The 24,199-nt window shown below is 38.3% G+C and overlaps 1 protein-coding gene across 7 annotated transcripts in view; it reads left to right on the plus strand.

Annotated features, from left to right (window-relative positions):
• Positions 1-24,199, plus strand: part of LOC120309486 (cyclin-dependent kinase 14) — a 191,798-nt gene that overhangs the window by 86,410 nt on the left and 81,189 nt on the right. For all 7 annotated transcript variants that reach the window (XM_039346790.1, XM_039346791.1, XM_039346788.1 and 4 more), the window contains 2 exons: positions 2,634-2,728; positions 13,981-14,060. In XM_039346790.1, coding sequence (XP_039202724.1) covers positions 2,634-2,728; positions 13,981-14,060 — 175 coding nt within the window. The remainder of the gene's footprint in view (positions 1-2,633; positions 2,729-13,980; positions 14,061-24,199) is intronic.

The raw sequence follows: 24,199 nt of genomic DNA on the forward strand, positions 1-24,199 counted from the left end.
GCCTATAGAGTGGAGACATGGAATGTGTATGTCTTGATGAGGTGAAGTCCACTGTGTATGTGTCTATCTTGTTCAGAGGTGGCATTGGGTAATTCCATGTATGTAGTTGCTGCAAGGTTACCCAAGATATGATGGTTATCCCAGCTGTCCAGGAATGTATATTGAGCAGCAATGATATAGGAAGGTGCTCAAGGTGGGTTATCATTTTAATAACAACAGGAAAGGCATCCTGTTATGGGAGAGGACTGTGTAAACTATTACCGTATTTTACAAAAAATAAAAATAAAAATAAACATGGTAAAGCAATTGATCATGACAAGGAGTTGGATGATACTCAACATGTTGCTGAGCAAGAGCCTTCGTTCTTTCATATTACATATGTTGTTTATGGTATGGCTAGATTAAAGCCTTTAGGACATCTGGTTGCTGATGTTGCCATGAAGAAACAGGTAATCCTAAGCAAAGACAGAATTAAGTGGGAACATGGAATGTTAATAGCATGAACATAGCAAAACTCCACATAGTGAAAAATGAAGTGAAGCAACTATATACAGTGTCTTAGATATCAGCAAATTGAAATGGATTGGAATAAGAATTAAATTTTGTTATCATTATGTGCTATCAAGTAAGGATCAATTTAGTGACTACATAGACAGATTTTCTCCATGTCCACTTATTTCCAACTTTAATCCTTCAGATTTTCCAACTATACATCTGTGTCTACTGTAATTAAATCCTTTCACTTCCTTGTCGGTGTACTCTTCTTTTTGCTTCTACATTTCCTAGCACTATAGACTTTTCAAAGAGATAGGTCTTTGCATTATGTATCCCAAATAATAATTTAAATCTGGTCATTTATGTCTGAAGTGAGAATTCTGGGTTGAATTAATAATAGGTCCTTTGGGTTTTTTTTTCTTGTTACCCATGATATTCTCATGAATGAATTCCAATACTAAAGCCTCTATACAGGTAATCCTCAACTTACGACTACAATTGAGTCCCAAAATTTAGGTTGCTAGATGAAATGTTGTGAGTTTTGCCCCATTTTATGACTTTCTTGCCAAAGTTGTTAAGTGAATCATTGCAGTTGTTAAGTTAGTAACACGATTTGTTAAGTGAACTTGGCTCCCATTGACTTTGCTTATCAGAAGGTTACAAAAGCTGATCACATGATCCCAGGACACTGCAACCATCATAAATATGAACCAGTTACCAAGCAAATGACCGTGGGATACTGCAACAGTCGTAAGTTTGAAAAATGATCATAAGTCAGTTTTTTCACTGCTATTGTAACTGTGAACAGTCACTAAATGAACTGTTGTAAGTTGAGGACTGCTGTACTCGTTTCATTCCTCTTCTTCAAAGTTCAGCTTTTGTTTCAGGTGAATGTCACAGGAAAGTCATTGCCTGCTCAATTCTTGTAGGCATAGACTTACTCTAATATCTTAGTATCTTTTTTTCAAGTGCTTTATAGCCTATATCAATAAAGTAGAGTTCTAGCATTTATTGGTAGTGTGTCTTTTCTCACCTGTTTTACATCATAGGACTGACAACAATCTTGAAAGACTGATAGCATTTCATTTTCTCACTATCTTATATCAAAAAACCCCAGACCAAATTTCTTCCTCATTCCTTCCTATCTTTTGGGGCTAAGTTCACATTTTCCTAATGGTTGCTGTGTATCCTCAAGGATATTTCAGTCTTTGCAAATTGTTACAGTTTATTAAATTTCTTGTGTATAATTAATTTTATTTACTATTTGAGGTTCACTTGAAAGCTATATAAACTACGGCATTACCTAAGAAAATCTCTTAAATCCTCCAAACTATCTTAGAAAGAAATAATTAGAAAGAAATTAATTTGCAATTAATACAAAATTGTGAATTTTTCATCTAGATCATGATTTGTATAATTAGCAAATCTGTAGCAAATATAAGTATTTAATTTTTATTTAACTTGGATTAATAATAGAAATGTTCAGAAGTCCAATTTATCATATTTAATTGTAAGGAAGAATACCATAGGAATTAAAATCTTCACTTTTTTGTTATATATTTCATAAATATTTTGACCTGGAATATATGCTTAATGAGAATGATAACTAAGGAGGAGCTATAGTATGATGTTATATGTTGGGTTACATTTCAGTATATTTGATGAACTATAGGCAAATACATTAAACAGGAAGAATGCTTATATCAGTGATATTTTATTGATTGAGTTATTTCACTATCAACTTTACACTTATATATAGATATGATGAATATAAAATGAAAATAATTGCATTTTGTACAGTAAAAAGTTAATTCAATTGCTTCCTTATAGGAGCTCCTTAAAGCTTTGGATTTCCTGACTACAAGATACTATATTTCATTTATTTTGGTAGCATTGGCTAATATGCAACAGATTTTGTTGTTCTGTGAATTAAGCCTTTTATAATTCTGAATTCAGTTGATAGAGGGTTACTGATCAAATAACAAACCATCCAGAACATTGAATCATCAAGCATTAAATATCTCTGGTATAATCTTATTAGATTCAGTAATCATATTTGGCCTTCATGATACTTGTTAAAGGTTACAATTATGAGTGCATAAACATTGATATACTTTTTCTTTTTTTATATTATGCAGCCAACAAGTCCCAAATTTGGAAAAGCTGATTCTTATGAAAAACTGGAAAAACTGGGTGAAGGTTCATATGCTACAGTGTACAAAGGGAAAAGCAAGTAAGTATATTTGTAACATTCACATGTTTAAGATTTTGTCAAATAAAATTTTTAGAAAAATAATTTTAATGTAGATATTAAAGTAACATTTCAATAAAAATATTAATAACTTTGTGACTGTTCTGACCCAGCCCTTGCAAATAATGAGAAACTGCTTACTTGTGAGTAAACAAATCCCTTTTATTAAACCAGACAGGAACAATCTTTGTTCATGTTGGGTAGACAAAACCAAAGCAAGTAGTCCCAAAGGAAAGTTTTTTCCCCTTCTGAAACAGGACAAGAACTGTCTCTGTTTACATGAAGCAAATGCACTGTCTATTAGTTCCCAGTAGAGAGACACAGTTGGCACCTCAAATACAGAGCAAGTAGTCCTGACCAACCTGGATCTTGGCAAAGGAATCTGACTTGATCGATGTGTCTGGGAAAACGAATGATTGTCTGCAACAACAGGTTGCTCCCAAACTCCTACTATTTATTTCCCAGCCAGGGAGGTGCTGGCTAACGTCTCCTTCTTCTTTCCTCTGAGAGCCGGCTTATTGCCTTCTGTTGCTTTCCTTTCCTCTCTACGTATACACGCATCTGGGATGGGCCCCATCTGTTCCTTCTCCTCACCATCTCAGGCCCCGAAGACAGGTGCCTCTCCAGCTGTGTGCAGAAAGATGGCCCTGGCTCTGCATCTGCCTCTGCCTCATCAGAGCCTTCTAACGGTTCCGATGTTGATCCAGGCTCCCCCTCCCCCTCCTCCTCCTCATCTGACTCTGCTGGCAGCTGACGGACCACAACAGTGACTTGGAGGTGGCACAGTATTAAAGTAAAACTTCATATTTAATTTATATATATATATATATATATATATATATATATATATATATATATATATATATATATATATCTATATCTATATCTATATCTATATCTATCTATCTATCTATCTATATATATATATATATATATATATATGTCAGTCAAATAGTAATGATCACCAAGAGAGTATCTATAAAAATAGAATTTTAATCCACCGAGCTTTCGTCAAACACAATTGACATCGTCAGGGTTAAAAGGTAAGTGCCGGGGGAGAGTCTTATATACAGCTGTTTAGTGTCTGCTTCCGGCTCCTGGAGCGTATCATAGGCCCCAGCTGATCGGGTTGGGTCTCCAGCCTACATCCCACATTACTAGTCTGCATTCTGTCATAAGTTGTTTCAGAGTTGGGAGTCCAGATCTTTTTGCCTTCCTTGCTCATAGCCTCCCCCCCACCACCATCCCACACACGACTTCCCTCTACGAGTGGGGGTGGGCAATTATCACTTTCAGTATCCTTACAAGCCTCACGGCTATTTTGGTCTTGTTTATCCGTCTCCCGGAATTGTGCCCTAGATTCATAACCCCCGCCCATATTGTTCCTCCTCCCCTCCTTCTTCCCCTGGGTTCCCCTGTACGGTCCGCTGTTCGTTCCCACACGCTCTGTCTTGCGCACCGTCAAGATATCACAAAAAGAGGCCGCTTATTAAAAGAGGCATGGTTCTCAGAAACTGAATCCATCAATAGGCGTGTGGATTTGTGTGCAGCACACCAGGCTCTGAAAATATGGAATGCTGGTAGCCGCATTAACCGGGAGAGGGGACTTAATTCAAAGACTTACTATCCAGAAGACATCGCTCGACCCCCCTCCTCATATAATCACTTTAATGCAGCCCCCACTGATGGCCCCCCCTTCTTGGAACAACTACAGACCAGTCCTGGCAGACAACTGCGGACGGATTCGCCACGATCCGTAGAGAACGGAACAGCATGGAGATGGAATGGAAATGGATGGGGATTCGAGAAACTGGAAGAAAAACGGAATACAACCAGGTCCGGTAGAGATGAGGAGAACGACGATGAACCCCCCCAGGAGGAGGCTACCAGACACAGCATGACAACTCGATCGCAATCCAGCAGGAGAATGCACCCCCCTTCGACACCCCCAGCGCAAAGTTATGGGATGAAACAGCGACTACAATTAAAGGGGAAGAGCACCGTATGGAGTGGGAATGGAGAACCAAGGACGGACGGTAACGTTGCCCACCGACAACGGATGGAACAACGAGCCACTGACAATAGGACAATGACAAAAAACATCTTGACGGTGCGCAAGACAGAGCGTGTGGGAACGAACAGCGGACCGTACAGGGGAACCCAGGGGAAGGAGGGGAGGAGGAACAATATGGGCGAGGGTTATGAATCTAGGGCACAATTCCGGGAGACGGATAAACAAGACCAAAATAGCCGTGAGGCTTGTAAGGATACTGAAAGTGATAATTGCCCACCCCCACTCGTAGAGGGAAGTCGTGTGTGGGATGGTGGTGGGGGGGAGGCTATGAGCAAGGAAGGCAAAAAGATCTGGACTCCCAACTCTGAAACAACTTATGACAGAATGCAGACTAGTAATGTGGGATGTAGGCTGGAGACCCAACCCGATCAGCTGGGGCCTATGACACGCTCCAGGAGCCGGAAGCAGACACTAAACAGCTGTATATAAGACTCTCCCCCGGCACTTACCTTTTAACCCTGACGATGTCAATTGTGTTTGACGAAAGCTCGGTGGATTAAAATTCTATTTTTATAGATACTCTCTTGGTGATCATTACTATTTGACTAACATGAATATTCCCAAGAGTCATGTTTTTGTTTTTATTTCCAATCATATATATATATATATATATATATATATATATATATATATATATATATATATATATATATATATATATATATCTCGGGTATACTGACTTCCTGTTCCGGATCGTGGCGCTTGCAGCTGTACAAAGAGACTGCTCTCTTCGCCAGCTGATTCTCTGCTGCTGGTAGACCCTTAATCGGGTCGAAAAGCTGCCCTGGATGGGCGGCTACCGTTGAAGTCCTTGTCGTCTGTGGGAAAACGATAGCTTCTTCCACGGCCCGAGATTTCTCCTTTGGGCCGATAGTGGAAAGATCGGCCAGTAAAATGGCCGTTCACTTTGCCACTGTAACCAGAAGTCAGAAGAACATCTAAGCGCAGGAACCACCGTGGCTGAGCTAGGTGAGACTTTTTTTTCCCCTCTCTTGATTCTCCTTTTTCTTTTGTGTCTGTAAAAAGCACTTTTTTCCCTCTATAAGAAAGCGGCGTTTGTGAGTGTGGGAAAAGAAGCTTAAAAGGACTGAATTAATTTAAAGTGATTTTTTTTCTATTTCTATTTTTTATTCACTTTGGGGTCTTGGAAAAAAATTTTAATATTGAATTTACTACTGGACTTAGTGTACATCTGAAGAATTCTCCCTTTTTGTGTGTTTTCTGATCTTGTTAACGTTATTTTTGGTGTCTGGGAGGAGATTTTATATTTTACTGAGGACACTTTGTGGAAAAAGTCAAAATTGCAACTGTTTCTTTTTCTGATGGTGAGACTGACTTTGACCTTCAGATTACCATAAAAGGGAAAAGACAAAGAAACTTAACAGCTATATTTGTGGGGGTGGATACTGATTAAATGTTCCTTGAACATAGCCTCTACTAAAAGATACAGACTGTTTCTAGTTATTTTTGAAATGGAGAAACCCTATGTTCAACTTGACTATAAACTCATACTGGAAAAACTTTATGAAGCTACTGATCAAATACGTTCGCAAATAAAAAAGTGTACTATAGCAATAAAAAAACAGAAATTCTGCTTTGAATCTACAAATTAACCCCCAGACTCTATCTGAGCATTCTATAGACCAAAAAACAACAGAAGCGGAACTAACTAACCTTAAAGAAGATTCTACTTTACTTCATACATATTCTGATGAGATCTCTGAGGAACCAAAAAGGACTGTAATTAAACCACTTACAATTCCAAAACTAACAGAAATGGATAGACAAGCTCAACTAACCGAGAACTATGGTAGCTTGGATAAGCAACTATCAACTACAAAGTGGGATATAACTGAGTCTGTTATTCAACAGTTTCAAATGTGGAGAATTGACTCTTTAAAACAACAAGGGATTATTTACAAAGGAGCTAGGTCTCTAAAACAGAAAAGGGGACACTTTTGTTTGATCCAAAGGATACTACAAGGCACAAAAAGTAACTTGTTCATTGATATAGAGGTGTTGCTATAGAAACCTGTCTGGAATAAAAAGAAAGCTAGAATAAGATGTAAGAGTGACTCAAGGCTCTATATAATGGGTTTAAAAGGCTTATTAGATATGGATTGATTTATGATTTAAGGCAGTTAAATAAGATGTTAGATTGAATAACCCCTTTATGGATTACTGCCTTGCCGTGGCGAAGGGCCTTGCGTAACTCAATTAAGCTATAAGCTATGCCGTGCAGGGCCACCCAAGATGGACAGGTTATAGCAGAGAGTTCTGACAAAATGTGATCTACGGGAGAAGGAAATGGCAAACCACTCCAGTATCTTTGCCATGAAAACCCCATAGACAGTACTAAAGGGCAAAAAGATATGACGCTGGAAGATGAGCCCCTCAGGTCGGAAGGTGTCAAATATGCTACTGGGGAAGAGCAGAGGGCTAGTACTAGTAGCGCCAGAAAGAATGAAGCGACTGGGCCAAAGCCGAAAGGACGCTCAGCTGTGGATATATCTGGTGGTGAAAGGAAAGTCCGATGCTGTAAAGATTTTTTCCCCATAGGAACCTGGAATGTAAGATCCATGAATCAAGGCAAGCTAGACGTAGTCAAAAAAGAGATGACAAGAATGAACATCGACATCTTAGGAATCAGCGAACTAAAATGGACAGGAATGGGTGAATTTAACTCAGATGACCATCAGGTGTAAATACTACTGTGGGCAAGAATCCCTCAGAAGAAATGGAGTAGCCTTCATAGTCGATAAAAGAACAGGAAAAGCAATACTGGGATACAATCCCCAAAATGACAGAATGATCTCAATTCGAATCCAAGGCAAACCATTCAATATCACAATAGTCCAAATCTATGCCCCAACCACTGATGCTGAAGAGGATGAAATTGACCAGTTTTATGAAGCCCTACAGCACTTTATAGAATTAACACCAAAAAATGATGTCCTTATCATCATGGGGGATTGGAATGCTAAGGTAGGAAGCCAAAAGATAACCGGAATAACAGGCAAGTTTGGCCTTGGAAGTACAAAATGAAGCAGGGCACAGGCTAATAGAATTTTGTCAAGAGAATACGATGGTCATAACAAACACTCTTTTCCAACAACCCAAGAGACGGCTCTACACATGGACATCACCAGATGGTCAACATAGAAATCAGATTGACTATGTGCTCTGCAGCCAAAGATGGAGAAGCTGTATACAGTCAGTAAAAACAAGACCAGGAGCTGACTGTGGCTCAGATCATGAGCTTCTCGTTGCAAAATTTAGGCTTAAATTGAAAAAAGTAGGGAAAAGCACTAGGCCACTCAGGTATGAACTAAATCATATTCCTGATGAATATACAGTAGAGGTGACAAATAGATTTAAGGAATTAGATCTGATAGACAGAGTGCCTGAAGAACTATGGATGGAAGTTCGCAACATTGTACAAGAGGTAGCAACTAAAACCATCCCAAAGAAAAAGAAATGCAAGAAAGCAAAATGGCTGTCTGAGGAAGCTTTGCAAATAGCTGAGGAAAGAAGGGAAGCGAAAGGCAAAGGAGAAAGAGAAAGATACACCCAATTGAATGCAGAATTCCAGAGAGTAGCTAGAAGAGATAAGAATGCCTTCTTAAATGAACAGTGCAAAGAAATAGAAGAAAACAACAGAATAGGGAGGACCAGAGATCTCTTCAAGAAAATTGGAGATATGAAGGGAACGTTTCATGCAAAGATGGGCATGATAAAGGACCAAAATGGCAGAGACCTAACAGAGGCAGAAGAGATTAAGAAGAGATGGCAAAACTACACAGAAGAACTATACAAGAATGAGCTTAACATCCCAGATAACCACAATGAGATGGTCACTGACCTCGAACCAGACATCCTAGAATGTGAAGTGAAATGGGCCTTAGAAAATCTGAGCAACAACAAAGCTAGTGGAGGTGACAGTATTCCAGCTGAGCTATTCAAAATCTTAAAAGACGATGCAGTAAAAGTGCTACACTCAATTTGCCAGCAAATTTGGAAAACTCAACAGTGGCCACAGGATTGGAAAAGGTCAGTTTACATTCCAATTCCAAAGAAAGGCAATGCCAAAGAATGTTCAAACTATCGCACCATTGCACTCATTTCACATGCTAGTAAAGTTATGCTTAAAATCCTACAAGCTAGACTCCAGCAGTATGTGGATCGAGAACTACCAGAAGTACAGGCAGGATTTCGAAGAGGCAGAGGAACTAGAGATCAAATTGCCAACATACGCTGGATCATGGAGAAAGCTAGGGAGTTCCAGAAAAACATCTACTTCTGCTTCATTGACTATGCAAAAGCCTTTGATTGTGTGGATCACAACAAATTGTGGCAAGTTCTTAAAGAGATGGGAGTACCAGACCATCTCATTTGTCTCTTGAGAAACCTATATGCGGGTCAAGAAGCAACAGTGAGAACTGGACACGGAACCACTGATTGGTTCAAAATTGGAAAAGGAGTCCGGCAAGGCTGTATACTGTCGCCCTGCCTATTTAACTTATATGCAGAGCACATCATGAGAAAGGCAGGGCTAGATGAATCAAAAGTTGGAATTAAGATTGCCGGGAGAAATATCAACAACCTAAGATATGCAGATGATACCACTCTAATGGCAGAAAGTGAAGAGGAACTAAAGAGCCTCTTGATGCGGGTGAAGAAGGAGAGTGCAAAAGTTGGCTTGAAACTCAACATTAAGAAAACCAAAATCATGGCATCCGGCCCTCTCAATTCCTGGCAAATAGATGGGGAAGAAATGGAGGTAGTGACAGATTTTATTTTTCTGGGCTCCAAGATCACCTCAGATGGGGACTGCAGCCAAGAAATTAAAAGACGCTTGCTCCTGGGGAGGAAAGCTATGGCAAATCTAGACAGCATACTAAAAAGCAGAGACATCACCCTGCCAACAAAAGTGCGTATAGTCCAGGCCATGGTTTTCCCAGTTGCAATGTATGGCTGTGAAAGTTGGACCATAAGAAAGGCTGAGCGCAAAAGAATTGAGGCCTTTGAATTATGGTGCTGGAGAAGACTCCTGCGAGTCCCCTGGACTGCAAGGCGTTCAAACCGGTCAGTCCTAGAAGAGATCAACCCCGACTGCTCTTTAGAAGGCCAGATCCTGAAGTTGAAACTCAAATACTTTGGCCACCTAATGAGAAGGAAGCACTCACTGGAGAAGGGCCTAATGCTGGGAAAGATTGAGGGCAATAGAAGAAGGGGACGACAGAGAATGAGATGGCTGGATGGAGTCACTGAAGCAGTAGTTGTGAACTTAAATGGACTCCAGAAGATGGTAGAGGACAGGAAGACCTGGAGGAACGTTATCCATGGGGTCGCGATGGGTCGGACACGACTTCGCAATTAACAACAACAACAGATTGAATAAAAATTAATTAAAGATTTGAATTTAATAAGAATATGTTTGTCTATGATTAACATGTTTGTTGTGGATATAGTAATTTTGGGAGGAGGTTAAAGGACTTAGACACAGATATTGAGGGATTAATAGATTATAAAGTAAAATAGAGTAGAAAGGTATTTTTTCTTTTTTTGTTTTTGTTTTTTGTTTTCTTTCTCTTTTCTTTTTTGAACTAATATTTTTGCTATTAGAAATGATAGTTATTTTGTAATGGAAGAAGAATAAGAAAAAAGAAGAAATGATATTAATAAATGATTATTGACTATGTTAAGGAAAAAGGGAATGGAGAGACACCTCAAGTGTTAATTATGTATTTATATTAGCAATATGGAATATAGCAATGAAATAGTAAAGCTTAATACAGGATTTATTACCGCTTTAAGTGCAAGCACTCTCTAAGCGGTGTACACCAGTAAGCAATGTATATATATATTTACATTGCCCCAACAATCTGGGTCCTCATTTTACCTACCTCGGAAGGATGGAAGGCTGAGTCAACCTTGAGCCGGTGAGATTTGAACCGCTGACCTGCTGAACACAGTCAGCTAAAGTGGCCTGCAGTGCTACACTCTAATTGCTGCGCCACCTCGGCTCTTTGAACTTATTTAGATGAAATGTTATTGATGATTGTTTTGATTGACTTAGTTGTATTGAAATACATTAACGTGAATATAATATATTATTAGAGGGAATAGAGAAGGGGTTTCTAATGATTAAATCTGAACTATATAAGTATGACTTTGTTTTTGGACAATTGACTACCCTGCCACCACGTAGATTCTTAAGCACTTGTTTGTAAAATGAAAAAACTAATAAATTTTGTTTAAAAAAAATTTGGGTATACTAAATGGGCTTAAATCTAAGGCCAATGAGATTGGCATGATTATTTTCAATATTTTGCATCTATGCCTCCCAAATTCTCTTCTTTGATCTTCTTTGGCCATTTGTGTATGTATCAATATGCTTTTGGAATCAGTAGGTTTGAAAGCTATAATCTACAGTTGATTTCTTTTGAAAATGTTTCTTATTGTACAGAGTCTATTATGTTCTGCTAAATGTTATTTTTCCATCTGTAGAACATGTTAATTTAACTAATTAAACTAACTGATTTTGTTGACAATTTGAAGTTATCAAATTATCTCTAAATGGACAAAAATGGTTTGCTTCAATTGAATCTACTGTTGTGTATGTTTCTAGGCTCAGAACAATCTGATATCAAAATCTTATACATATTGTAAAAATAATTAACTGCTTGAAAGTTTAACAATTAGAATTATAATTTTAATGGAGCTAATAACTTGGAAATGCTTCTTAGACTGAGAAATGTTTAAAAGTGGTTTGTTTTAGTAAGTTAAAGTGAAGTTCCTGTGTACAGTGCCAGCTACTTGGTTGTGCCTTTTATTGTGTGCTATTCCTGCCTGCTTCTTACATCCTGCCACTATGTATTGAACTATGTAATAGTAGTAAAGTTGGAAGGGACCTTGGAGGTCATCTAGTCTAACCCCCTGCTCGGGCAGGAAACCCTACACTATTTCGGACAAATGGCTGTCCAGTCTCTTCTTAAAAACTTCCAGTGTTGGAGCATTTACTGCTTCTGGAGGCAAGCTGTTCCACTGATTAATTGTTCTCACTGTCAGGAAGTTTCTCCTAGTTCTAGGTTGCTTCTCTCCTTGATTAGTTTCCACCTGTTGCTTCTTGTCCTGCCTTCAGGTGCTTTGGAAAATAGCTTAATTCCCTCTTCTTTATGGCAGCCCCTAAGATATTGGAATACTGCTATCATGTCCCCCCTTGTCCTTCTCTTTGTTAAACTAGACATACCCAATTCTAGCAACTGTTCCTTATATGTTTTAGCCTCCAGTCCCCTAATCATCTTTGTTGCTCTTCTCTGTACTCTTTCTAGAGCAGCGGTTCTCAACGTTTGTGTGACGGCGACCCCCGTCACACAAATGTTATGCGCATGTGCGGCACGCATGCACGGCGCCCCCATGTGCGGCGCCCCCATGTGCGGCACACATGCGTGGTGCCCCCCATGCGCAGTGCGCATGTGCGGCGGCGCCCCCGGAGGGGAGAAAATGGCGGATCGCCGCCTTTGGCGACCCCCGAAAAATGGTTGTTCGACCCCAAATGGGGTCGCGACCCATAGGTTGAGAACCGCTGTTCTAGAGTCTCAACATCTTTTTTACATGATGACCAAAACTGGATGCAGTATTCCAAGTGTGGCCTTACCAAGGCATTGAAGAGTGGTATTAATACTTCACGTGATCTTGATTCTATCCCTCTGTTAATGCAGCCTAGCACTGTGTTGGCCTTTTTGGCAGCTGCAGCACACTGCTGGCTCATATTTAGGTGATTGTCCACTAGGACTCTGAGATCCCTCACAGTTACTACTATTGAGCATGGTGCCACCTATGCTGTACTTGTGCATTTGGTTTTTCTTGCCTAAATGTAGAACCTTGCTTTTTTCACCATTGAATTTCATTTTGTTAGTTAGTGCCCAGTGTTCAAGTCTGTCCAGATCCTTCTGTATCTGAAGCCTGTCTTCTGGAGTGTGGCTATTCCTGCCAGCTTGGTGTCATCTGCAAATTTGATGAGTTCCCCATCTATCCCTTCATCCAAATCGTTGATGAAGATGTTGAAGAGTACTGGGCCCAGAACAGAGCCCTGGGGCACCCCACTACACACTTCCCTCCATAACTATCTCTGAGGCCTGTCTGTGTGGTCTGTACCTTGAGTCCTGCAAGTATGGTAAATTCTATGGATCTGGTGCTTAAGTGCTTGTTCTTATCTTCCTGTGATCATTGCCTCAGTGCTGTCTTTCAGGCTAGCCCTTTCCATCCACTGATAGGATTTCCCAATGTCTGCTATATCAGCTGATGGTACATTCCATCTTGCCATGGCACTTCCTCTTCTTGATTTTCTTCCCATGTCTGTTGCTACCCCAGAAGTTCTCTCTGCAACGCAATTTTGGGTGCCATTTTTGCTGATGTACTTCTATGATTTTTAAACTCATAAGACCCCACCTTCCTAGTAGCACAGGGACACTATGTTGTGAAGCAACCTAAAATTATTTAGAATACAAATGTATTGTGAATACAAATAAAAATATCTTTTTGGTTTTGCCTTATTTACTAATGAATAATCTAGAAGTACAAAAAGTACAAAAAGCAGCATAATGACCATAACTGACACTTTTTGAAAACAGTGCAATATTAAGTGCAAAAACAAAACAGAAAAAACCACAATAAAATAATATATTCTGAAACATTACCAAGCATAAAAGAGATAAGCAGGTTTGTTCTGTTCCCAGGAAATGACAAAAATTATAAATAATGGATATTGATGGATGTTCCCATTTTAAACTCAGACAGGATGAACCATGAGCCTTAGTATAATTGAATCAACAAAGCAACTATAATTCTTACATCTGTTTCATCTTAATTCAGTAGTTTGGAGAACAAGCTTACTGAGGCCAATAAAAGCCCATGTAGACATTATTTCTATTTTGGTTGGTAATAAGTGATGAATGTCCATTTAAATTTAAACCATCAAATAAAATGTCACAGTATAATTGGAATAAATACCCAAGATTACATTTTAAAAAATGATTTAAAAATGATAATGTGCTGTTTTTGTGGAGAGTAATAGTCATTATCATAAGAAGCTCTGTGTGCAGCAAATAGAAAAGTCTACTAAAGTGCTAATTGTATTTTGTTTTTTTTATTCCAGAGTAAATGGAAAGTTAGTAGCACTGAAAGTAATAAGACTTCAAGAAGAAGAAGGTGCTCCATTTACAGCTATCAGAGAAGGTATGCTTTTTATTTTGCTCTCAATTTTCTTTCCCTTCTTTTTGTAATTGCAGCAGACACATTTTTTTCTACTTGTTTATTCTGGAGAGGCTTTATGTTTCTCAAATTATATGGTTACAGTCCTTGGAAGAGTAGGATTGCTACTTAAAAATCAAAACCATTCCAATGTGTGGGAGTTATTATAAAATAAAAAAGTTGTTTTTGGTAGATGGCTTATATAGGAACTGGTATCAGGTATACATGACAGCATTTGTGGAGGTATAGAAATACTAGTAGGAGTTCATGTTAAGAATATTCTATTCACGGAACTGCTGCTGAGAAGTAGAATTCAAATCCAGAATAATTTTAACTAAGTAGTGTTCCAAGGGTGATGGTTTATTTATTAATTAAAGTCACTAAAAGTGTACCAATGATAACATTCTAAAAGATAATGTGAAATAATAAATATTTGACTTCAAAAATAAACTATGTAATCAGAATGATCCAAATTATTAACTGATGCTACTGGACATAAGGAAAGAAATGTGCATTCAAAGAGGATCTAAGCTTTAAAATAATGTGAGGGAGGTTTTTAAGAAGTGCTTGGCTCCAACCAAGATTAATTAACCCATTTAATGTTGGTCATCTCACTATGAATTTTCTGAGCTGATGTCTAATATAAGAAAGGGTATCAAACCAGAGGAAAGCTGGACTGTTTTGTAGTTCCACTATAGGTAATATGGATTAGTCCAGTGGCCTCCAACCTTTTGGGCACCAGGGACCGATTCCGTGGAGAAAGGTTTTTCCGCAGACCCAAGGGAGCATGGTTTGGCATGATGCCTGTATCTCATGGATGGGGCTTTGCTTGCTTGCGAGGTCCAGTTGCTGTCATGCTGTGGACCGCTGCCAGTCCATGGACTGGTGGTTGGGGACCACTGAATTAGTCTATAAAAGAATTTACAGACTAAAATTATAATTCAAGAGTTTTTTTTTTTTTCAAATCTGGCAAGACTAGGTTTTCACTAAAGTAATTTATTGATTTCACTAAATTAAAAATTAACCAATTTAATTTTCACTGCTAAAATGACATATTGGATATTCAATGTACAGCTATTTTCTTTTCATCTGAAATTTATTATCTTGCAGGTATCAGTTTTAAAAATTACAAACTTAGCATTTAAAAAGATAATTATGGTCCAGAAAGGGGGGCAGGAAAAAAGATTTCTTATGTATTCATAGAAAACACTGTTTATTTTCTGGTAGTTATGATGCATTTCTGCAAAGGTTTATAGATATACAAAGGTACACATTGCAATAATCTAAACAGGAATATGCTTCACACTAGACAGATCTAACATGTTCAGGAATGATGCAGTTAATTCAGTATCCTTAGCTATGCAAGCACATTCTTTGCCTTTTAGATTCAGTACTAAATTCAGGACCTCAAACAACGAACACGAATGTTTTCATGATTATTGCAATTGTGAAAATAAATTCTCACACTGGTAACTGTTATGTAAACATGTCCAGTTATAACTTGTGCTCTGCTATATGTCCACAAAAAAGATGGAAGAGAGACATTTACTATTTTGGGTATACATAGATACATTTCAAAACAAAGATAATGTTTGGAATTCTTGTGTTGTAACCATAACTTTTTTCCTTAATACTATTTTCTATTCATACTAATTATTCAGATTTCAAAGCTTATAACCAAGGATGACTATTTCATGTCCAATCTAGTACTATAAACTTCTGACAGTAAATTTTGTGTGTAGACTAGAGTTGAATTCCTGTCTCCCAATTTGTCTTTCAGCTGATGAGGTACATCTTAGTCCTGTTGATTAAGTACATTTTTTTTATCCAATAAATTATAAACAATAGTATATAATATTAAAAAGCATACACTTGTTAGATCTCAAACAATTTCCTTAGAGTTTAAGGAAAGAGGAAAAGTTAGTTAACTTTGCTTTGGTAAATCTGTTTCTTTGGACTTTGTCTGATTTTCACTTTTTTTTTTGCTTCATCTCAATCCATTTTTTTTCCTCTTGCTTTTTCGTATGAAAGAAGGAAAGAGAAGTGTGTTGGTGTATTTCTATGAGAGGCAGCCTAGTTGTCATAAAAGTTGATACATTTCTGCCTTGGGAATTTATTTATTAAATGGGCCCTGTATGTTAAATGCAATTAATTTTCAGATCTCTCTCTTTGTATATGTATAGATTTGCGACATGCACGCTTTTATTGCTAAAAGAGGAGTTTCCAGGATCAGTTTCATCTGAGTTGGCAACCCTAGATTGACATTGATGGGGAAGCTGGATGTGTACTGTATTTGTGTACATGTATGTGTGCATGTAACGTGCATGTATGTGTGTATGTATGTTTGTTTTTTATTTCTTTCTTGTATAAAAGGAAATTGCCATAAAATCAAAATTCTCTTCCTTTCAAGTACAAATAGTCTAAATGAAAATAGAAATAAAAATTCAATAGCAAAATATATGTGTATATTTTATACATGTTTAAAAATATACACATATATTAGACTTAAAATACGATTTCATTTTTTAATTGTATGGGCTTCCCTGCAGGAGCTCTTCATTCTATGTTGTACTTATTAAAAGAGCTCTACTTTAGGTAGATAATATGAAGAAAAGCTATTGCAAAACATTAAATGGACCTCAGGATTGCTTATATATCTTTATCTTACAGGAATTGCATAAATAAGCATCTGGCAATGAAGGGGAAGTATTTAAATATGCTAAAATAAATCCATCCATAGAACTTTCTTCTTTAGCTTTAACTATAATGCTATGTTATATAGTAAAGGAAACTGTATACCTTAAATATATTAGTTGAAGATGAACATAATTATAATTTAATTGAAAACTATATATCATATTTTATTGTACCTTATTATCATACATCACGTCATATATATTTATATGACCATAATGGAGCCTGTCCATTACAGTCGTATGTTGAACCCATTGTAATTTCATAATTTTTCATAATTTTCATAATTTTTTTGTGGCAGTCATTAAGTGAATTTGGTAGTCACCAAGCAAATGATCTTTAAGCAAACCAATGGTTTACTATGGGTGCAGTTTTGCTGAAAACTGGAATGTAAAATGTGGTCACATGATAAGTCACTACCATAAAATAGAATATGTATGTATGTATGTATGTATGTATGTATATATGTAGGTCTTTGGTTCGGGTTTTCTCCCGCGTAAAATTGGAAGTGTCTTGGCGTCGTTTCGACGAAGTCCCATTCGTCATCTTCAGCCTGGTGCTTTCAGCTTCGTGCTTCGAGGAGCAATGTGTGGTCTTAGCTGTTTCTTCCTTTTAACTGCCAGTGGGGGTATGAACTGATTGGGTGGGAATTTGGCTGTGTTCTGATTGGGTGGAGGTGTGTTCTGATTGGTTAGGGGCGTGGCTGTGCTCTGATTGGTTGGGGGGTTGGCTGTGCTCTGATTGGCTGGGGGGTTGGCTGTGCTCTGATTGGCTGGGGGAGTGTTCTGTTTGGTTGTGCTCAGGTTAGTCTGAGTTGCAGAGGGGTTTAAGATTTTGGGCTGCCTTGCTATTTTCTGGCTTCGCGTTCGTGGTCGTGCCTCCTCTTCATGGAGGGTGTCAGTTTGCTTCATGTATGGATTGGAGGGGTTTAAATTGGCTAATGATGCAGCTGTGGTCTGGCTTCTGGTTTGTGGTCATGCCTCATCATCGCTGTGGCTTTGGATTTGCTTTTTGCGTGGATGTGTGGTGGTGACATCCTATGTGGTTTTTGTGAGTGTGGGTCTGGTATCATTTTTTGTGTTAGGGAGTCGTTTGTCAATAAGGGCGAGTTTCCAAATGGCTGGTAGGCGGGAGGTATCATCTCGCTTGTTCATGCTGTGTGGGCGTTTTTCTATCTCGATGGCTTCTCTGATTATTCTGTTATTAAAAAGTTCACTTTTGGCAATGGTCCTGGTATTTTTAAAGTCAATTTCATGTCCTGTGGCTTTAAGGTGTTGGACCAGGGAAGATGTTGGTTCCTCTTTTTTGACTGAGTTCTTTTGTTCTTCAATGCATGCACTTATTCTTCTGTTGGTTTGTCCGATGTATGTGTTGGGACAAGCAGTGCATGGGATTTCATATACTCCTTGATTTTCTAAGTCAATTTTATCTTTGGGGTTTCTAAGGATGGTGGATATTTTTCTGTTTGTGCAGAATGCTGTTTTGATGTTGTGTTTATGGAGGATCTTACTGATTCTGTCTGTGGTGCCTTTTATGTATGGGAAGAGGGCTTTGCCATTTTCTTGTTCTTTGTCCTGGATTTTAGTGGGGGTTTCTTTTTGGATTAGGTTTGTAATCTTATTTCTTTGGAATCCATTGGATGTTAGTACATTGGTGAGAGTGTGTAGTTCGGGTTTTAGGTGTTGTTCGTCAGCTAAGCGTTTTGTTCTGGAGATGAGTGTCTTGGCTACAGAGTTGATCTGTGCTGGGTGGTGGGGTGAGAGAGCGTGCAGATAGCAGTTTGTGTGTGTTTTCTTCTGGTAGATGGTGTGTCCTAGGGAGCCATTGGATTTCTTGTAGACTAAGACATCCAGGAAGGGAAGTTGGTTGTTAGTTTCTGTTTCCATGTTGAACTGTATTTTGGGGTGTAGGCTGTTGAGGTGTGTGAGGAAGTTGTCCAGTTTTTCTTTCCCATGTGGCCAGATTATGAAGGTGTCATCTACGTATCTGAGCCAGAGTTTGGGTTTGTGATCCGATTTTTCTAGAGACTCTGGCTCAGATACGTAGACGACACCTTCATAATCTGGCCACATATATATATAGATCTATAATAGTAAAAACAAATAAATATGAACACCAGGATAATATCAAACTAGGATTTGTTTAATAAAAATGCTGAGCTTTCGTCGGCCACCACTGCCGACATCATCAGAGCATAGAAACAAGTCAATGGGAGTTTCTTTTTATAACACCGGCCGGTTTTGTGCACGGCTCTTGGACCTAGTCATCGGTCCATCTGATGTCTCTGATTGTTTCATTCTTGAAAGACACGTATTCACTGTTCCTTTGATGGTTTTTAAAGCTACAATTCCCTTATCCACTTTCTTTTCTCCAATTCCCTCCTTGTGCATCCCCCCGCTGTCTGTCATTGCACCCCAATTTCTAGGACTGCTGTTCCCCCCCCCTCTCCTTCCTTTTGCCCATCGCTTTCTTCGTATGCATCCCATCATCCAGATACGTTGTTCCTTCCTCCCCTTCTTTTTCGGTCATTTTCCTCACCTGCCCACGGCTATCTGCTGTAATCTCAATGATTTTTAGGGTTGCTACTCCCCCTCCTCCTTTTCCCCAACCGTTGATTCGTTCGTGTGTTTCCAAACACCCCATTGTGTTACACACTTTCGCTCATTCCCTCTCCTCGTTTCTACCCCAAAGCACAACCATTCTTTCCCTGGAGGGCTGTTGGCAGGATGTGTATCCAATAAAGTCCTCTTGCTTTTTCGCTCCACTGCTCCTGCGTGTGCGTGAGTGTTTCTGAGATGGTCCATCAAACGAGTCTGAATGTTTGTCCAGGAGGGCTCTAGCATGCCCGTTCTTGCCTCCACTCTTCTATTGTAGGACGTTGTCCCTCTCGGGGTGTCCCAAGGCATGTTGAGAACCTCCTTCCCGCCATTCACTCTGATCTTCCATCATCCGTGACCCTCGCGCTTGCATCACCAAACTTTCTGCAAGATGTGCATTGAATTCTACTCCACCCTTAATTGGCTCTCTTTCTCTTCTTGCTCGTGTATAGACTCCCAAATGGGGGTCCCTATTTTTTCTATCGCTATATCCCTCTGGTCCTGTAAAGGGTAAATGAGTTGCTTTCGTTGGGAATCCTGGCTTTTTCCCACGTTCTCAACATTTGGTGGGCTGGGCAGAGTTCTGTATGGTGGTTTATAGAGTTCTCATCAAAAAGCCAAACTTCTTTAAGTAGGCGGCCTCCCTTGGTGGTATCTCCAGACAAGACCTGTGCATTAGCAAGATCAAATGTGTGGCCAAAATTGGTTATGTGGGTCCACACCTGCGAATGTTGTTCGTGTCTTTTTACAGCCAGCGCATGTTCATGCACCCTGGTCTTTAACCTCTTAGATGTCTCCCCAATGTAGTTGCAGGAACAGTCCTTGCATTGGATCTTATACACCACCGAAGATCTTTCTTCGTTGGGGAGAGGGTCTTTTGGATGCATGATTCTGGTGCATAATGACTGGTCCGGTTTATGGGCCACTTTGACATTAAAAGGAGCTAACAATGTAGCTGTTGCCTCCGACACATTTCCAAGGTATGGCAGGGGGATACTTACAGGTTGAGTTGTTGTTTTGTCAGTTTGTGTATCTTCCCGAGGTCTGAGTGGTCTACTGCAATGCCTAACAAATTCAACTGGGTAACTATTAAACTTACAGACCCGGAAGAGGTGGTTTCTTTCCTCGGTTTTTGCCCTGGCTGTGTTACAGTGTGAGCCTATGCGCTTGAATAACGTCCTGATGCAACTTACTTTATGGGCCACTGGGTGGTTACTTTTATAGTGGAGGATTCTATTGGTGTAAGTTGGTTTTCGGTATACTCTCGTGTGCAAGGTCCCATCCGGTTGCCGACTAACCAGCACATCCAGGAAAGCCAGGAAACCTTGATTCTCCTCCTCTGCTGTAAAACCAATACCTGGGTATACCGAATTCAGTGTGTCCATAAAGTTAACCCTGTCGCGTCTCTTAATGACAACAAATGTGTCATCTACATATTTGGCCCAAAACTTAGGTTGGTATTTAGTCATTACTATGGCCTCCAGCCATTGTAGGACCGCTTCTGCTATTATACTCGAAATAGGTGATCCCATTGGCGTCCCTTTGACCTGTTCGTATATGGTTCCTTGAAAGTAAAGTATGTTTTTAGGCATAGCTTTGTCAATTTTATCAAATCCTTGGTATGAAGGGAGTCTTGATGCTGTCCTTTCCCCTCTTCATTCAGGCGATCCTTCAGCACCATGATCGCCAGATCTTGTGGGATGGAGGTGAAGAGTGAGGTGACATCAAATGACACCATCATTTCATCATCCTCCACTCTTAGGGATCCAATTCTTTCAAGAAATAATACTATATATCATATCAATCCTAAAAACTTCAACTGACGGATTTCAATATAACATTCAATTAAACCAAGATTTGGGATTACACCTGTGTACAAAATTGTTTAATAGAGCATTACTGATGCTCAGTAAGAAGATGAAACTTATATGTATTTCCTTCCATTCCTCAACCATTAGATTTTAACTGCTGAAATAGTATGACAATGGAATAAGTAGTATATCAAATGTAACAAACTTGAATATAAGCAAACCAGAAAAGCATTCATTTTAATTTTAGACTACAGTGTTGCATCATATGCTAGGATGCTTGCTCAAAACTCATTGGGGAATTAAATTAAAACACAGCCATATGTTTATCTTTACATTTGCTGCAAGGACAAAAAATCATGTTAAATTAACATTACATAACAAGCTTGCTAATAAAAGTATGAGTTCTTATTTTACATTAACCCATAACTGTTCGTTTTCAACAACATTGATGTACTGGTTATATTTATTTATACCTAATTGTTTCTCCTGGTTTATTTCTACTTATATTATTATAAGATTTTTATTTGAGGATAGGGATTATATGCGTTCAGTAAGAGTGATATTTATACACCTAAAATTATAGCACATTGGCAATTTAAAATAGCTTAGTTAAATTTCTGTATAGAAATAAAGTATTGATTTCTAGTGCCACTTGTAAACCTATTTTTAATCATTATTTATAATGGTTCTTTAAAAAATGAGTGGAATAATTTTTTGATAACATGCACTTTGTGCTGATTAATGAAAGAATACTTAGTTTTTAAAATCTGTAAAGAGAGAAATTATTGTTTCCTTGTTCAAATGCTTCTATAGATACAGATCTATACATGTATCTCCTAATTGGCTATTTCTTTAAGACAAATGGCTTTCTTTTCTATAAATAAATGTCTCATTTTGCATATTTTTTTAGACTCTCCATTCTCTAAATTCCTTAAATTGTTATTTGTAGGAAGAATGTCTAAATAAGGATAATCTGATACTAGCATTACAGAGGGTTGTTAGTGAGCTATTTAGATATCCATGGTTTCCAAAATTGTAAATTGCTTGATATGCAAGAATTATCTATTGTCAATTGCATAGTTAGAGTCATTTATTTCTATTTTAATTTATAGGAGATCGTGCTGTTTTACTTTCGTTAATAAAAATAGTTTTGCTTCATAATTTATTTTATGTTAGTTGTTCTTATTCCTAAGAAATGCATTTTATGTATTGTAGATTGATGTTCAGAGGCTCATTTCAGCAAGTGGTTTAAAACTATCCAATCTATTAATTAGTTTACAGACAGTTCACTAAGATTATTTAGATATCTGTGTTATCTTTGTTTTATTGTTATCAGATTGTCTACACTTATATTCCTATCGGCTCTGATACCTTTTAAATAAACAATGTTACAAAGAAGAGTAATTAGTAGTAAGTAATTAAATTAAAGCAGGAGATTAAGAAAGAGGAAAGTTAGGTAAATCTAGTTTATACCAATACCACCTTTTCAAATATTTATCTCCTTTTATATCAACCATACTTTTACCAGAAGTAAAAAACATGTAAAAAACAAGAAATGAGATTGGTCCATTAATGGGAGAAAGTGGCAAGAAGGTGACAAGCAACATGGAGAAAGCAGAACTTAACTTGTTTTTTACATCCGTCTTTACACAAAGGGAAAAAATAATCTAACCTATCAAAAACAGTATCATAAAAAACAGATTAGAAACACAAGTTAAAATAGATAAGAAAATGGTAAGTGAGCACCTGTCAATCCTAGACAAGTTCAAACCACCAGGACCAGATGGATTACACTCCAAGGTTCTGAAGGAACTGGCAAATGTGATCTCACAACCATTGAACTATATCTTTCAAAGATCCTGGAGCACTGGGGAACTACCAGAGGACTGGAAAAGAACTGATTTTCCAAAAAGGAAAAAAAAATGGATCCAGGAAACTATAAATCTATCAGCTTGACCTCAATACCTGAGAGGATTCTGGAAAAGATAACCAAGCAATGAATCAGCGAACACCTAGAGGCAAACAAAGTCATAACCAAAAGCCAACAGGTTTGTCAAAAACAGGTCATGCCAGACAAATGTCTGAAATGGTATAGGGTTTCCTGCCTAAGCAGGTGGTTGAATTAGATGACCTCAAATGTCCCTTCCAACTATTATCATTATTATTATTATTATTATTATTATTATTATTATTATTATTACCACTACCACCACTACTACTACTACTACTACTACTACTACTACTACTACTACTACTACTACTACTACTATTATTGATCATCGCACAGTCAGCCAGATGTTCAGACTGGATTTGGCATTTTATCTACCTATCGAGTCCTTACCCAGGACCTGGGATAGGCAGATGTGGATGTTTGATGGTATTACAGATATCGTCGCAGGATGGAAGCAGTTCCTAGTAAGGCGGCCTTTTGCAATTGACTAATAGCGAATTTGTCAATGCCAATGGTGTTCAAGTGGTGCTCCAGTTGTTTTGGGATTGCACCCAAGGAGCCTATTACTATTGGTACTACCCTTGCTTGCTTTTGCCACAGTCTTTCTATTTCTATTTGTAGGTCTTTGTATTTTGTTATCTTCTCCAGTTCTTTCTCTTCTATTTTGCTATCTCCAGGCACTGCCACATCCACTATCCAGACTTTTTTGTCTTCTTATCGACAATTGTTAAGTCTGGGGTGTTATGTTGCAGGTGCTTGTCTGTTTGAATTCTGCAGTCCCAGAGCAGTTTAATTTTATCATTTTCTATGACTTTCTCTATTTTATGATCCCACCAGTTTTTGCTTACAGGCAAATGATATTTTTTGTAGATCTTCCAATGCACCATTGTTGCTACTTTGTCATGCCTCTGCTTGTAATCAGTCTGTGCAATCTTCTTGCAACAGCTTACCAAGTGGTCCACTGTTTCTTCAGCTTCTTTGCAGAGGCGGCACTTACTGTCTGTTGCTGTCTTCTCAATTTTGACTTTGTATGCATTTGTCCTTAAGGCTTGGTCTTGTGCAGCCAGAATT

Source organism: Crotalus tigris, unplaced genomic scaffold (genome assembly GCF_016545835.1).
Source record: "Crotalus tigris isolate CLP2741 ecotype Arizona unplaced genomic scaffold, ASM1654583v1 scf7180000018025.208907, whole genome shotgun sequence".
Lineage (NCBI taxonomy): Eukaryota > Metazoa > Chordata > Lepidosauria > Squamata > Viperidae > Crotalus > Crotalus tigris.